This window comes from Quercus lobata, chromosome 8, assembly GCF_001633185.2.
Source record: "Quercus lobata isolate SW786 chromosome 8, ValleyOak3.0 Primary Assembly, whole genome shotgun sequence".
NCBI lineage: Eukaryota > Viridiplantae > Streptophyta > Magnoliopsida > Fagales > Fagaceae > Quercus > Quercus lobata.
The window spans coordinates 49,445,456-49,458,870 of record NC_044911.1 but is presented as its reverse complement, the minus strand read 5'-3'; the positions used below and the strand labels follow the sequence as shown (position 1 = coordinate 49,458,870).

General features: G+C 33.6%; 2 protein-coding genes across 3 annotated transcripts; one reads left to right on the top strand and one right to left on the bottom strand.

Moving 5' to 3' along the window:
* The first annotated feature begins 761 nt into the window (after nt 1–761).
* On the top strand, nt 762–3,843 carry LOC115954573 (transcription factor MYB17). Of its 2 annotated transcripts, XM_031072465.1 has the most exons (4): nt 762–1,249; nt 1,397–1,545; nt 2,156–2,285; nt 2,798–3,843. In XM_031072465.1, exons 2-4 carry the CDS (start codon nt 1,410–1,412, stop codon nt 3,480–3,482), a joined length of 951 nt encoding a protein of 316 aa, XP_030928325.1. In that variant the 5' UTR covers nt 762–1,249; nt 1,397–1,409; the 3' UTR covers nt 3,483–3,843. The 2 variants fall into 2 exon arrangements, with proteins under 2 accessions (XP_030928325.1, XP_030928323.1); XM_031072463.1 differs by having other exon boundaries at nt 782–1,545.
* A 3,511-nt stretch (nt 3,844–7,354) lies between these two features.
* On the bottom strand, nt 7,355–11,455 carry LOC115957833 (uncharacterized protein At3g61260-like). Its single transcript, XM_031076163.1, has 5 exons — nt 11,177–11,455; nt 9,440–9,490; nt 8,796–8,883; nt 8,416–8,497; nt 7,355–7,778 (listed from the first exon to the last, which is right to left on the bottom strand). The coding sequence occupies exons 1-5, from the start codon at nt 11,340–11,342 to the stop codon at nt 7,584–7,586; spliced, it is 582 nt and encodes a 193-aa protein (XP_030932023.1). The 5' UTR covers nt 11,343–11,455; the 3' UTR covers nt 7,355–7,583.
* Between the last annotated feature and the right edge of the window lie 1,960 nt (nt 11,456–13,415).

The window sequence follows — 13,415 nt, the reverse complement described above, 5'->3', positions numbered from 1 at the left end:
TAGAGCTGTTGGTCAAACAAACAAACGAGAACAGTAACGTTTATTGGAATCTCTGTTTTTCAATTGACCACATTTATTATAAGCGCCATAGATTGAAGTTGCCATGTTACCTACTTTGACGTCTCTTTGCCTATTTGCTGCAACTGTCTGTGTCCTTCCCACTCTCAACAATCAAACGTAAACGGAACCCACTTTTCTCATGCAAAAACATCATTAAAATCATAAAATGACAAAGAGTTCTCAGCGGCGCGTGTACAAATTATTCGCACACGCGCCGCTGTACGACTCTTAACGTGTCCTTCCTTCTTTGGCCACGTGCCAACTCTTTGCATGTTCAAAGATCGATATTTCTCACCCACCCACCCACTAGAGCTTTAATTTTCTCAATGTTCTTTCAAATCCATCATGTGAAAGAGAGTCACAGAGAAGCTATAACAGTACACATCGGTTTTGTTTTTGTTTTTGTTTCTTTTTGGGGTTAGTTTACATTTCTCGCTAACCAAACAATGTTTTTAAAAATCAAGGATCAAGAACTTTATTAGAAGAAAGACTAATTAACATAAGTCTACGAGACTATTAAAGAAAACAGCTTTTTTGCCTTTGCACTCCTGGTTTTCTAATTGATCAAATGAGGTAACTTGGCAATAAAATTGAGAAAATCCCTCCAAAATTATGAATACTATATAGAGAAAAAGATTATGAATTCAGATTTATCAAGAAGCATGACAAGTAACTTCATGGTGTGTCCGTACTATGCATGTCATTGTCGGTGAATTAATGTTTCTCTCTCTCTCTTTGGAAACCATTCTGTCTTCTGTGTTAGAATAGTAAGATGCACCATAAATGCTTTCACTATCAGCTTCTACAGTGCAGTCTCTCTCTCTCTCTCTCTCTCACATAGCAGTTCTGTGCAATTTAAAACCTCAAAAAAGAAGCAAGTCCATTAACTCTCTTAACATTGTTTTGTGCAAAATTTTCTCTCAATGATGATTCAATTTCTCAATGTCTCTGTACCTAGCATTTATTGCAAAAGCCAGCCTAAAACTCGCTGATAATCGTCCTTGCAAGCCCACAACATTTATTGCCACTTTCGAATTCCCCTTAGAAATATACTGTCATAAGTGTTTTTAGCATTTATAGCTTCTCTCTCTGCAATTTTTCTCTGAAAGTTTCTGTCTTTATAAGTGTTTCTTGGCGCTTGTATGTGTTGGACTGTTGGTGTTTGCTACTAGTGGTGTCTTAAGGTCTGGTGAGTTTTATTGGGTCATAAGTTTTTGGTGTTTTGTTGGTGGTGGTGTTGATCCCTTTAGAGGGTCTTCTTGGATCTTTTATTTGTTAGTGTTTTGTGGTGGTGGAGTCTGACACTGTGGGGCTTTTGGGTTGTTTTGGTGTTTAGTGAGTGAAGGGATATGGGAAGGGCACCTTGTTGTGACAAAAAGGGTTTGAAGAAAGGGCCATGGACTCCTGAGGAGGATCAGATTCTGGTTGATTTTATCAAGAAAAATGGTGGGCATGGGAGCTGGAGGTCTCTCCCCAAGCTTGCAGGTTTGAGTGTTCCTACTTTATGGTGGTACTATTTTTCAGTCATTGCCTGATGAAACTTGTGGAAACGCTTTCCTTGCTTTGGAAGTAAAAGTTGATTCATTTTTGCATTTGTTGTGCTCTGAGTCTGAGAGCAAGAAAAACAACTTCCAAGTCATTTTTTTTTTTCTTTCCAAAGCATTTCAGCACTTTCAAGGTGCTAGTAAGATGCTATATACTTGCTTTGAGACTTGACTTCGTATCGAACATCTAACTAAGTCAACTCATCGCATTTAAATTTGACATGTCCTTGGTGTTGTTGAAAATGCGAATCATTGCCATAGTTTGACTTCTGTTTTACTGAATGTTCCTTGCTCTGCTTGTGTTGTACTAGAATCTATCTAGAATTTGAGAAAACTGGCTTTGTATGAACTTGTCTTTTTTATTTTTGTCTTTCGATGTGATTACTATGTTTGCTTGTGTTACTGTAAGTTCATTATAGTTGTTTGTATGTCTCTAATTTCTCAGTATGTATTTTGAAAATCCAATGATAGTGCTTTACTAGACTGTTCAAGATATCAACGGCAACATCAACTCCCTAGTTTTATAAATCATGGGTTTCCTTTTTGTACAGGTCTTCTTCGCTGCGGGAAGAGTTGCCGGCTTAGGTGGACAAATTATCTTCGACCAGACATTAAACGTGGTCCCTTTACTCAAGAGGAAGAGAAGCTTGTCATACAGCTTCATGGCATTCTTGGGAACCGGTACTTCATTTTGCTTCCTTTGCTTGCATTTAAATCATGACTTCTCTTGCTATTAGAATCAGTCCTAATTTGCGGACTTCAAACTATATAAACTATAAAAGTAAGAGTACACAAACCATATGGCAGAACATTGAGGAGACCATTATTCTGATGGGTACTACTGTCTTCGGAGGGGTTATTAAGTCACATGCTTGGTTGATCTGCATGTATTAAAAGTAAATATAACTCGAAAGTTAAAACTAATAATACAGTGGTGTTTGGAAACTGTCCTGTTTCGTAATACATACACAATCAACCTTAAAGAATCAAAACAAGCTGCAACAATGATAATTTAATCTGCATTCCCTTTATGCTTTAGCAAAATCAATTTTCTCGTGTGACATCTAACACTTCTAGAACTTGAACTTCTGCTGCTGTATATCATAATCAAACTAGAACTATTCCAGAGTGAATTTGTTGGAACCTGCATTATAAACCTTGTGCCCTATTAATTCACTTGCTAAAATTTTCAGGTGGGCTACTATTGCTTCTCAACTACCAGGTAGAACTGACAATGAGATCAAGAATTTATGGAACACACACCTGAAGAAGCGACTCATGGGCATGGGCCTTGATCCACAAACACATGAGCTCATTAGCTCTTGCTCTACGACTGTAAAAGCACCTGCCTCCCCTATCACTCGCCACATGGCGCAATGGGAGAGTGCTAGGCTTGAAGCTGAGGCCAGGCTTTCAAGGGAGTCATCACTCTTCAATCCAATTCCTCTGGGAAAAACTGATTCTGACTATTTTCTTCGCATTTGGAACTCGGAAATTGGAGAATCATTTCGAAAGTTCAATAGGGAGGATAAAACTGCATGCCAGAGTCCAGTTTCTCAGGCGTCTTCATCCACAAAATGTGGATCAATCTCAGCCATTACAACTGAGATTAGCCCCATTTTACTGGGATCCTCAATTGCGGGAAGCAATCAAAATGAAGATAATGAGTGCAAGAGTTGCAAATCCTACCCTGAAGAAATGATGGTTGGGTATGATACCTCAAGCTCTGATGAATTAGAAGATTCATCGGACAGTGCATTACAGATGCTGTTGGATTTCCCCATTAACAATGACATGAGCTTTTTGGAAGAAGACATAGATAAGTACTCTACGCCTTCTGCCATGTTGACAGAAAACTCATTCATCTGCCCCCTCTGAACCATGCCTCAAATGCTTGCTATGTATTTTGAAGCCTCTGCTACCTGAAGTTTGTCCTGATTTTTTTTTTTTTTTTGGAATTTAAGCTGTTAAGGAATTGAGAGAGCAAAGAGTTGAGCTAATTCAAAGTGTACTTCAGTCAGTTATTTGGCTGATTACAGTTAGAAATGGTGCTTTACCATTTTACCAGGTTTTGTTTATTAGATCAGGCCTGTTATTCAGTATATATAGGACATACATATTCCTCTCTTTCATTAAGAAACTCCAGTGCCACACAAGAGTCTTTCTTGTACTCAAGTGGTGTCCATGTTATAATATGGATGCTCATCAATATTAACTATTATTATTGTTATTATTTTTATTCCAGCTATGTGGCTATTCCTGTAGAATTTCTCTGGCTTTTCCACTACTGAATCTTAACACTATTTTTGTTTATGTTATGAGATGGATATTTTGAACGTAATTTCGATAGATACGATAAGATTTGGTTCCTTGAATAAGGTATACGACCAAGTCCTTTAATTGATTTTTCTAGATGTTAATATATAGCATATTTTGTACATGTTGCATGTCTTAACATTGCTGGTTTGAATCAAGACATATCAATTATTCTTGATTCAAGCCTAATAAAGGGCTTTATAGCTCAACTGTTCTGTGTATATATATAGACGACAATTATTTACAAAGAAATATCATTCAGAAAATAAGTCACTTTTTTTTTTGGTACATGGTATCAGAGCCATATTTATATGGCCTTTAGTAGTCTCTTCCGCCATTGTCCCATGCTTCAGTAGCACACCAAAGGTGTTTCCCTTGCACATACCCTGGTGAGATCAAGCCTTACATTTATGAGGCTAAATTTTCTGCCTAATGTTGGAAGAAATCCTTTCATGACTCATGCTAAGTCATCGTTTCACATTCTTGATGCAGTTAATAAATATCATCTTTTGGCTAGCCTTACATTTATGAGGCTAAATTTGCTGCCTAATGTTGGAAGAAATCCTTTCATGACTCATGCTAAGACATCGTTTCACATTCTTGATGCAGTTAATAAATATCATCTTTTGGCTAAAGGATATATGAGGGATTGTAGGCACTAATGACAAATTACATTTACAAAGTTATCAGCAAGTCCAGATAATTTTCTTACAATAAACAAGCACAACTTAGCCAAATGAGTACTTAATAACTGAAGCGTTACATTTATTGTTGTTATGCTCCAGTTAAGTCATATCATCGTCCACGTTATTATCTTTTTTTTTTTTTTTTCCTAATTTACCTATAATTTTGTTTTTGACATTCACTTATTTTCTTAATATTTATACTTTCTTCTTCCCTTACCTTTTCATTTCCCCACTACCTTCTACCTTAATATTACTATTCATATTTCCCTTCATTTTCCTTTATATTATCTCTTCTTATTCACTCCTTCTTATTCTCTAACCTTTCTCCCTCCCTTACTTTTCATCTCCCCACTACCATCTACCTTAATATCATTATTCATCTTTCCCTTTATCTTTTTTTAATTTATCTCTTTTTATTCACACCTCTTATTATAAATTTGTTATTGTCTCTTCCATTCTTTACATAGTTTTCCCTCACAAAAATGTTATTTCTCTCTCTCTCTCTCTCTCTCTCTCTCTCTCTATTTTTTGGTGGATTTTTAGAACTCTAATTTGGGTTGATGCGATATAGTTTTGTGTTTTAAGTTTTTGTTTTGTTTTGTTTTTGTTTTTGTTTTTTGTTCTCTTTGATTGTTAAACATTATCCTATTGCATTATAAAGAATTAAAGATAGTAGATAAAAATATTGTATTATTATATTACATAGCATGATTTGGATAATTTAGTGCTTATTGTTATATATATATATATTTTATTTATACTTTTTTTTTCTTCTCATCTTATTTTATTCAACATTAGACTAGGCTTGGTATTAAGTTGTTAACATGTCAGAGATGGTTGCAAATTCAGAATTCGAGTTGGGTCATGACATGTTTTTGTGATGATAGGTGCTAATGATCTTTACATGGTTTATATGGAGTTGTCTTATTATTTTCGTTTTCACTTTAACAGTGTAGAAATTGTTTCATCAATGATTTGAGTGTTTATATGTTACACATTTTCGCAAATCTTTTCAATGCATTGCATAGATTAGCGATTACTACAAATAATAATTGTTCAATCACTTTAAATTTGGGTTTGGAAAAGATTAAAATCCAACTTATCTATGAATACTTCTCAAATTATTTCTTTATGGGGTGTACAACTTTACTCTTATATAGCTTTTTAAAATAAATAAATAAAAGCAATCTCAAACGGATGCAAAGTCATTGAAAATTAATATTTAATCACTGAATCAAAAAAATATATAATATACGAAAACATGGTATACAAAAAAAGTAGGCAAGAACTTATTTAAATTACACAGTTGTTTTAATGAAAAAAAACAATCATTATTTTTCTCAATATTGATCACTTCTAAAATCGAGAAGAAAATAATATTTCAAACAAATAACAACTAAAGCTACATAGGAATTTATTCAAATTACAAAAGAGCCATAATAAGAAGAAACTAATGGTTACATTCTTTAAAAGTGATAAAGAAAAAAAATTCAGAATAAATGGTATGTCTTTTACTTTTACTTTTTTTTTTCTTCTCATATTATTTTATTCAGCATTTAAATTTAACCACAGCCTGCATATCATTAAATTATTTATATTTCATCTCTTTACTTATTTTAAAAAATTAAACATATAATATTTTACTTAGATCCAATAAAAAAAATTGTCCTCATAAAGTAGAGTAATGCTAGAGAAATACTCATTCTCACATTCAATACGTTAAAGGAAAAATGGAATTAAAAAAAAAAATGCCAATTCAGAAACACTAAATTAAAAAAAAAAATTAATAATGAGGATATCAAACCAAATATAACATAAAGAAACTAATAATGCATATTTATTGCCATAGAATCATCATCAAATTTTGAAAGACGATAGGTTGTCAAAGGAGAGAGAGAGAGAGAGAGAGAGAGAGAGAGAGAGAGAGAGAGAGAGAGAGAGAGAGAATCAAACGTCATTAGTAACTTTTAATTCGAAAACAAAGAGGATGTAAGGAGAAGTGAAAAAAAAAAAAAAAATAGAGATGACAGTATAGAGAATATTAAAAACTTTACAGCACAGTAAAATAAACCATTACATTCATTTAAAAAATTAAATCAATAATCAACAATTAAATACAATCATAGTGCTAAATTTAAATTTAAAACTAATCCAACTTTAATCATGGAAACCATATTTCCAATCATAACTAAAAAATAGATGTTCTTCAGTAATAGTAGAAATTGTATAAGAAATCAAGTTAGAAAATTTTAAAATATTTTTTTTTTTGACATTTCATTTAACCTTTTATATATATATATATATAAAATTTTCATACACTATTATTTTTTGAAAATCTAATGAATGATACTAACTCTCATTTAACGATTCTATTATGAAAATCATCAATAAATATATGTTAATGGTAAGAAGCATTACAAATGAAATCATTAAAAAATGATAAAATCAATTAGCAACTATCATTATAGAGTAGTAGTTTATGATTTTACGCATCTAAAGAAGAGGGATATATAGAGTTTACTTAAAGGTATAGGTAAAGATTCACTATATATATATGTAAAAGTTTTTTTAAAAAAGTTATATATATGTAAGGTTTTTATTAACTTAAAAGAAAATGAAAACCAATTATTAATAACTAAAACAATAATATTAATAAAAATATATTTAATGAGAACACTCAAAAAAAAAAAAAAAAATTATCATGCGCAACGCAGGTTTGCAAATAATTCAAAACAATATCGGAGATGGCTCAAATAAAAAGTACTTGTAAAAGAATCTTATTATAGATGAAAAAGAGTCATCCTCAAATCAACATGCTAGTTTTATGCACACAAACTATTATACCTTTGCTGATTTTCCCATCAGTTTACAATTACATACAAAATGAACACATAGTGAACAGACAAGAAAAATATAAAGAAAAACCGGGAATTAAATTTGAAGTTGAATACAGGCACAAAAGCATTTCAAAAGCAGTTCAAAAGCAACCGAGGAACTTCTTTGGAATGGTTCCGGTTGCACGATATTTTGCAGATGTCTCCTCTGCCTTGAGAAGTTCTTCCCCACGTCTAGCTTCAATCATTGCCTTCTTTTCTTCTGCTTGCTTATGAATCAAAGCGACTTTGTTCTTCATTTTCTCTGCATAGTTTGCCTTCTTCTTTTCTAATTGTTCCTGTTAATAATTTAAATTTGTTAAAGTTGAATTTTGTTAAATTACTAATTGTCCCAAAAGTTTAAACTGATAGGATATGGTAAATTTAATCATTTAACCAATATTTCTAACTCAACGTGTGGGCTGAAACTAGTTTTTAATAGGTGAGGCCTAACACATGGGAATTTAAAGTGGGAATTTAAATGGAAAGTAGAGTGGAGGAGATAAGAATCGAACTTAGGATTTTATACTTTGATACTATGTTAAATTATCAATTGTCCCAAAAACTTAAACGGATAAAATATGATAAATTTAATCATTTAACCAATTCTTCTAACAAATCTAAACCGTAAAATACTGAATATTCTCCACTATAAATGGATTCGCATTCCCTTAACGCTTCAATTGTAAAGTGTAAATAGGTCCTCAGTTACTGTGCATAGCACATGATATAGATGTGTCTTGTCATTTCTAAAAAATATCACTATATGCTGCCGTAAATTAATGAGTATGACCCACATTATCATGTTGCAGTACATGCTACATACCAATCAAGTAATCAAGGTAGAGAAAGTATGATCATGGTCAACAACAACATAGGGTGGGTGGGGGCAACCAGAAGATAAATCTAAAACAGAAGGAACAGAGGCCAAATTACCTCAATTTTTCTTAGATCGGCTTCTATAGATGCTTTCTTGCTGTTTTCCCATGCAGTAACAGCAGATAGCTTCTTCTGTGCCCTGTTTAACAGTTCAGCATAGTTGCAATTATTAGTATAGTTTCAAAAATTTTTAAGCTTATGTAGAGATAGCAAACATAAAGTTCTTTTCTGAAGTACAAAGGACATAATTATATTAGCATTAATCAGAATTTTTGTTTTAAGGAATAATATCTATTAAAGCGTGAGAATCGAGTCCTATATTGAGGACAACTGAAGAAAGTAAGTAATTGATATATATAAACAATTGGGCCCATACCTATTGACTTAGTTTTTGAATTGAAGTGGTGTCTCAACAAAAGTCAGTAACAAAGACTTACTTGTTCTGTGCCTTAGATTTTTCGCTTTCTTCCCATGCCTTGACAAAAGATAATCTCTTCTCCTTTTCAACATCTGCTAGAGCAATATCTGTAAAATTCAAAGCAGGACATCAGTTATCCACGGGGAAATTTGATGAAAAAAGATCAAATGAATAAATAAAGTAATTGGATCTCTAAATCTAAAATTTTTACATTATTGTTAATTCAATAATAGTTGGTTTTTTTTTGTTGAAACTCTTTTTTTTTTTTTTTTTTTTTTTTTGTATGAAAAAAAAGAAAAGAAAAAAGAACTACACATCCCATGGAAATTAATCACCGCGTTGTGTTTTACACGGTAATTAAGAAAGAGAGTTAGTGGTCTAGTGTTTATTTATCACCATCATTCATTGAAGTTAAATGGAGCAGAGTTCATTTGGAAATCCTTCCATGCCCATGGTACAAAATGGGTTTAGGAATCCACATATTGTTTAAAATGCTTATAAAACAAAAACACACATAATGGAATCATTTGAAATGCTTCATGGAACAAAATAGGCTGTGTCCAATTTCTGGGGTACATGAAAATGTGCTAAGTTTCTTCATGGTCACCAAATTATAGTGAATGAGAAAATAAATGTAAGTTGAGAAGTATTTCAAACACTTACCTCTATCGATTGAACCCTTTGAATCTTTCTTCACCACAGGTTCTGAAGTCTCTGTTACAGACAATAATTCAAATAGAATTACAACAGATCACATTCTGTTCAACTTATGATTCATTATTAATATGCATGTTTAATATCAATCAACCCTTGACCCTATCTAGATTTCCACAGTTTTTCCCCTGAAGAGCAGGATTTAGTCCATGACTTGCATTTAATTGACCATTATTGGATACAACCTAGTTTTCTTTTTGATAAAAAGATATATGACATTGATAGATGATATTATTGAAACAATGAAGAATGAAATTATTCCTTCTGGTATTTTCTTAAATCATGTCAACATGGTTAATGTTTACTCTCAATCTCTGTATCAGAAAACAGCACGAAGTAGATTCCCTAACTCTCAAATTTTGGATAACATGACTGATGGTGAAACCACAATCATTATCAGCCTTTATAAAATCCATTGACATCACCCAACTTCAAATGAGTGAAAGAGGGTCCTAATGCTCCATTTCTAAATTCCATGAGAACTAAATAAAGGAACTTTTATAAAAAGACAGCTGATACAATGTTGTGCTAGCATCCATTACGAGATACATATCAAGCTTTATAAAAGATACAGTAATGCATAAAAAATGCCTTCTAAAGTGATTATGGAAAAAGGAAATGATATTGCCACTGGTACATGGCATCCAATGAAACAACTCCCTTGGAAGGTAGATTCTCACTCTAGGAAGTTAATTACTTAAAAAATTTCATGCTTCTCTTTCCAAAAAGAATGTTGCTTTTAAAAGTTAAAGTCCAATTGGATTTGTTTAATGAAATGATTACATATAATTGGTGACTGTTGAACAATTGCATTAAAAAAATTATATAAAGATGTTTCCACAAAATCATCCAATTAATTACTTGAAAAGTAAGGATACTAATAATTAAGGCGATTTAGCCATATCAAGAGCAGATTTGCAAATCAAAGTGACATTCAAACATGATATGACTTTCCCACAAAAAAGATAGAAACAAGACAAAAACACTAATGGAAGTTTTTGGCACAGTTGAAGCCGAACCAAACAATCAGATGGTACCCCTGTCTACTAGACTGAAATTCCTTCCTTACCTACACAAGTTTTTACCTATATACGGATATACCCAGTCTTTTTTGAATTTTCTATAGGCTACCATACTATGAACACTCTGGAATTTCCTAGTTCCCCCCATTGTAAGCAATAACAAAATGAGGAACTAGAAATACCATGATTTGCGTTTGAATTTGAAAATTTATAATCAAGGAATTAATTTGAGAAATAATTGCTAGTATATATAAATTGTTTGATATGAATTCAATAATTACTACTATGATCATCCATAAATTCAATCAATAGGAAAAAAAAAACCTCATAATTTAATCAAGCCATTTACACTAAAAAAAGAAATCCAAATCCTTTCTCTTAAATACTTCTATCCAAAAAATCCAATGATGAATTTGCATGGATTCTCCGGACCAAACTGCAAGTTAATTTATAGTTCAGAAAATAAATTTCAAAGCAATCAATTGAACTTCACACGTATGGAGCAGAATGATGTGGTTGTGCCAAACACTACCTCGTCTTCTGTTTGGCAAACAGCAATAAAAAAAAAGGCACCCAAAAATGAACCCAAGTACGAAGTTGAACGAAAAATCAAGCAATAAAAAAAAAGACCCAAGAAAGAAATAGAAAGAGAGAGCTCACTCACTGTCTACTAAGGTGATAGCTTTGGAATCGTCAGGTTTGGGTTCTTGGGGACGAACCACAGCTTTCTCACGAGCGACATCTTTTGGGACCTCAGCAGAAGCCATAGGTGGATCAGAAATGGCTGGCGTTGTTACGGGTTCCACCTTGTTCATCACCTCCGTCTCCATTAAAAATAATATCTAATACTTCCAAAGCTTTGAAATTGAATGGAAATTATAGTGTAGCTCTATAGCGAGTGCTTTATCTTTCTATATTTGGAAGTGTTCGATAGATCAAAAAAAGGGCTACGTTGGACCTTTTATATCCTTTAGGAACTACGTAAAATACGCGCTCAGATTATTGGTTTGGAAAAGACAGTGTTCTATTTGTGTACACGTGGCGTGAGAAGCGATGATCATGGACGAGTGTCGCGGACTGATTGATCCGACGGTGGACATTGAGAGTCACAACGTTGTTGGTGCGGTTGATGTTGCTGTGTGCCGACAAAGGTAAATCAATTGAGGACGGGTAAAGGGTATAAAGGGTTAAAGAGATTAGGGAATAGAGAAGTGTCGGAGCCTCGGAGGGGATAATGATAATGAAATCAGATGCAATGATGTCGGTACGCGTATTGCGACAGTTTTATTCGATGAAAACAAAGTAACAAACAGGGACGAGACTCACTAGACGACAATCCTTTTTTTTTTTTTTACCATGACTATTTGAGATTTTCCTTTTCACGAAATGGACCGTTGTATTTGAAAAAAAAATAGTTAACGCGTGCAAATGGCAATGTCCTGGTTTTATGTCTTAATAGTTATTTCTAATTGCTTCATTCAATAGTACTTATAGATGTGACTCCAAATGGCTGATAGTAGGGTTGGGCTCCGCTTAGACTTGACTTGATCTTGGTGGGTGATAGAATAGACGACTTGCTGCTGACCGTGAGCACCGGTAGGTTAGATTGAGTTGATGTTGGCTGAAACTGACTGAGGTAATGACAAATGAGATCTCGCTGAATCTCAACAAATCTGGTTCAGATCTCAACGAATTTGAGATTGAGAGAGAAAGGGAGGACAATGGGTGAGGGAGAATGACAATTTTCTGCAAGTAATATCTATCGATTTGATTTCCATTGGGTTTCAAACCTCTAACCCTACCACTTGACCTGCTCACATCGGTTACTAATGCCAGAAACTTACTGTCGACCGCCTCTCTATTTGGATTGAGTTAATTTTGGTTCCAGTGGTGACGGGTCGGATAATTTTGTTAGGTCGTGGTTGGGTTTGGACAACCCTAGCTCCACGCTCCTTGGACTCTTCTAATTTGGAATTCTTTATATGAATCGCATTCGTGACTTCAAGGACCGCCTTTAAGATTCTTATCTACTGTAATGAACATGGAAGGTACCATGTCTTCGACCTTGATAGCAAACTTGAAGAACCGATCTTCAAATCACTTGTTGATCTCTTTGTAGTGGTGAATAGAGAGGTTTAGGGTTTGCTTTCAATGTGGTAAGACTCAAGCTCTCCAAAAACCTATTTTTCGTCAACTTTTATGTGCCCCTATATGGTTTTGCATCCATGACACAAAATCCCACTTAAACAACCGACTTAATGAGTCTAGTTAGAATAAAAAATCTTGATTCTAGATTGATCGAGACTCAGTCAAGAGTTAGTTGACATGCACTTCTCAGTCGTTAGAGAGACAATTGATCAATTTGAGACTGCCTTAATTAATGATTACTAAGCACTGTTGTTATTATTATTATTTTAAATTTTGGAGTTCAAGTACTTTTTTTCGTACAAAAAAATTGTTGTAACTAGACAATATTATTGTTAGTGGGCAAATAAGAAGAAGAGAAACTACCGCGAAGGCTTCTATTAGGGCTATATGCTCAATTAGACGTTTATAACCTAATCAGCGATATGCTATGAACAGAGGCCTATGCTTCGTTAGGGCCAACTAGTGAGTTTGCCTGAGGAGGCTTTGAAGATCAAGTTAGTAAAGGAAAATTACAGAGAAATGGCATTTCTAGTGCGCGCGCACACACATTTTTTGAATAGTGATGTGGTATTTTATAGGGCAAGAAAGGGGTGTGCATTTGGTAGGAATTCCTGCTCATAATTAGGTGATAGACTTTTTCAGTAAGTTGTCCCTCCAGCTTGGTTGAGTGCACATATGCTAGGATTTCAACCTAAAAAACAATAGGCAATAGGTTTACTCGCATTTAATGTGACTATCAGATGGGTGAGATGCAA

Coding starts and splice junctions, on each gene's coding strand:
- LOC115954573 (XM_031072465.1), top strand. CDS start 1,410: ATGGGAAGGGCACCTTGTTGTGACAAAAAGGGTTTGAAGAAAGGGCCA. Junction 1,546..2,155: donor GTCTCTCCCCAAGCTTGCAG/GTTTGAGTGTTC, acceptor CTTTTTGTACAG/GTCTTCTTCGCTGCGGGAAG. Junction 2,286..2,797: donor CATGGCATTCTTGGGAACCG/GTACTTCATTTT, acceptor TAAAATTTTCAG/GTGGGCTACTATTGCTTCTC.
- LOC115957833 (XM_031076163.1), bottom strand. CDS start 11,342: ATGGAGACGGAGGTGATGAACAAGGTGGAACCCGTAACAACGCCAGCC. Junction 9,491..11,176: donor AGCTATCACCTTAGTAGACA/GTGAGTGAGCTC, acceptor TGTCTGTAACAG/AGACTTCAGAACCTGTGGTG. Junction 8,884..9,439: donor AAAGGGTTCAATCGATAGAG/GTAAGTGTTTGA, acceptor TGAATTTTACAG/ATATTGCTCTAGCAGATGTT.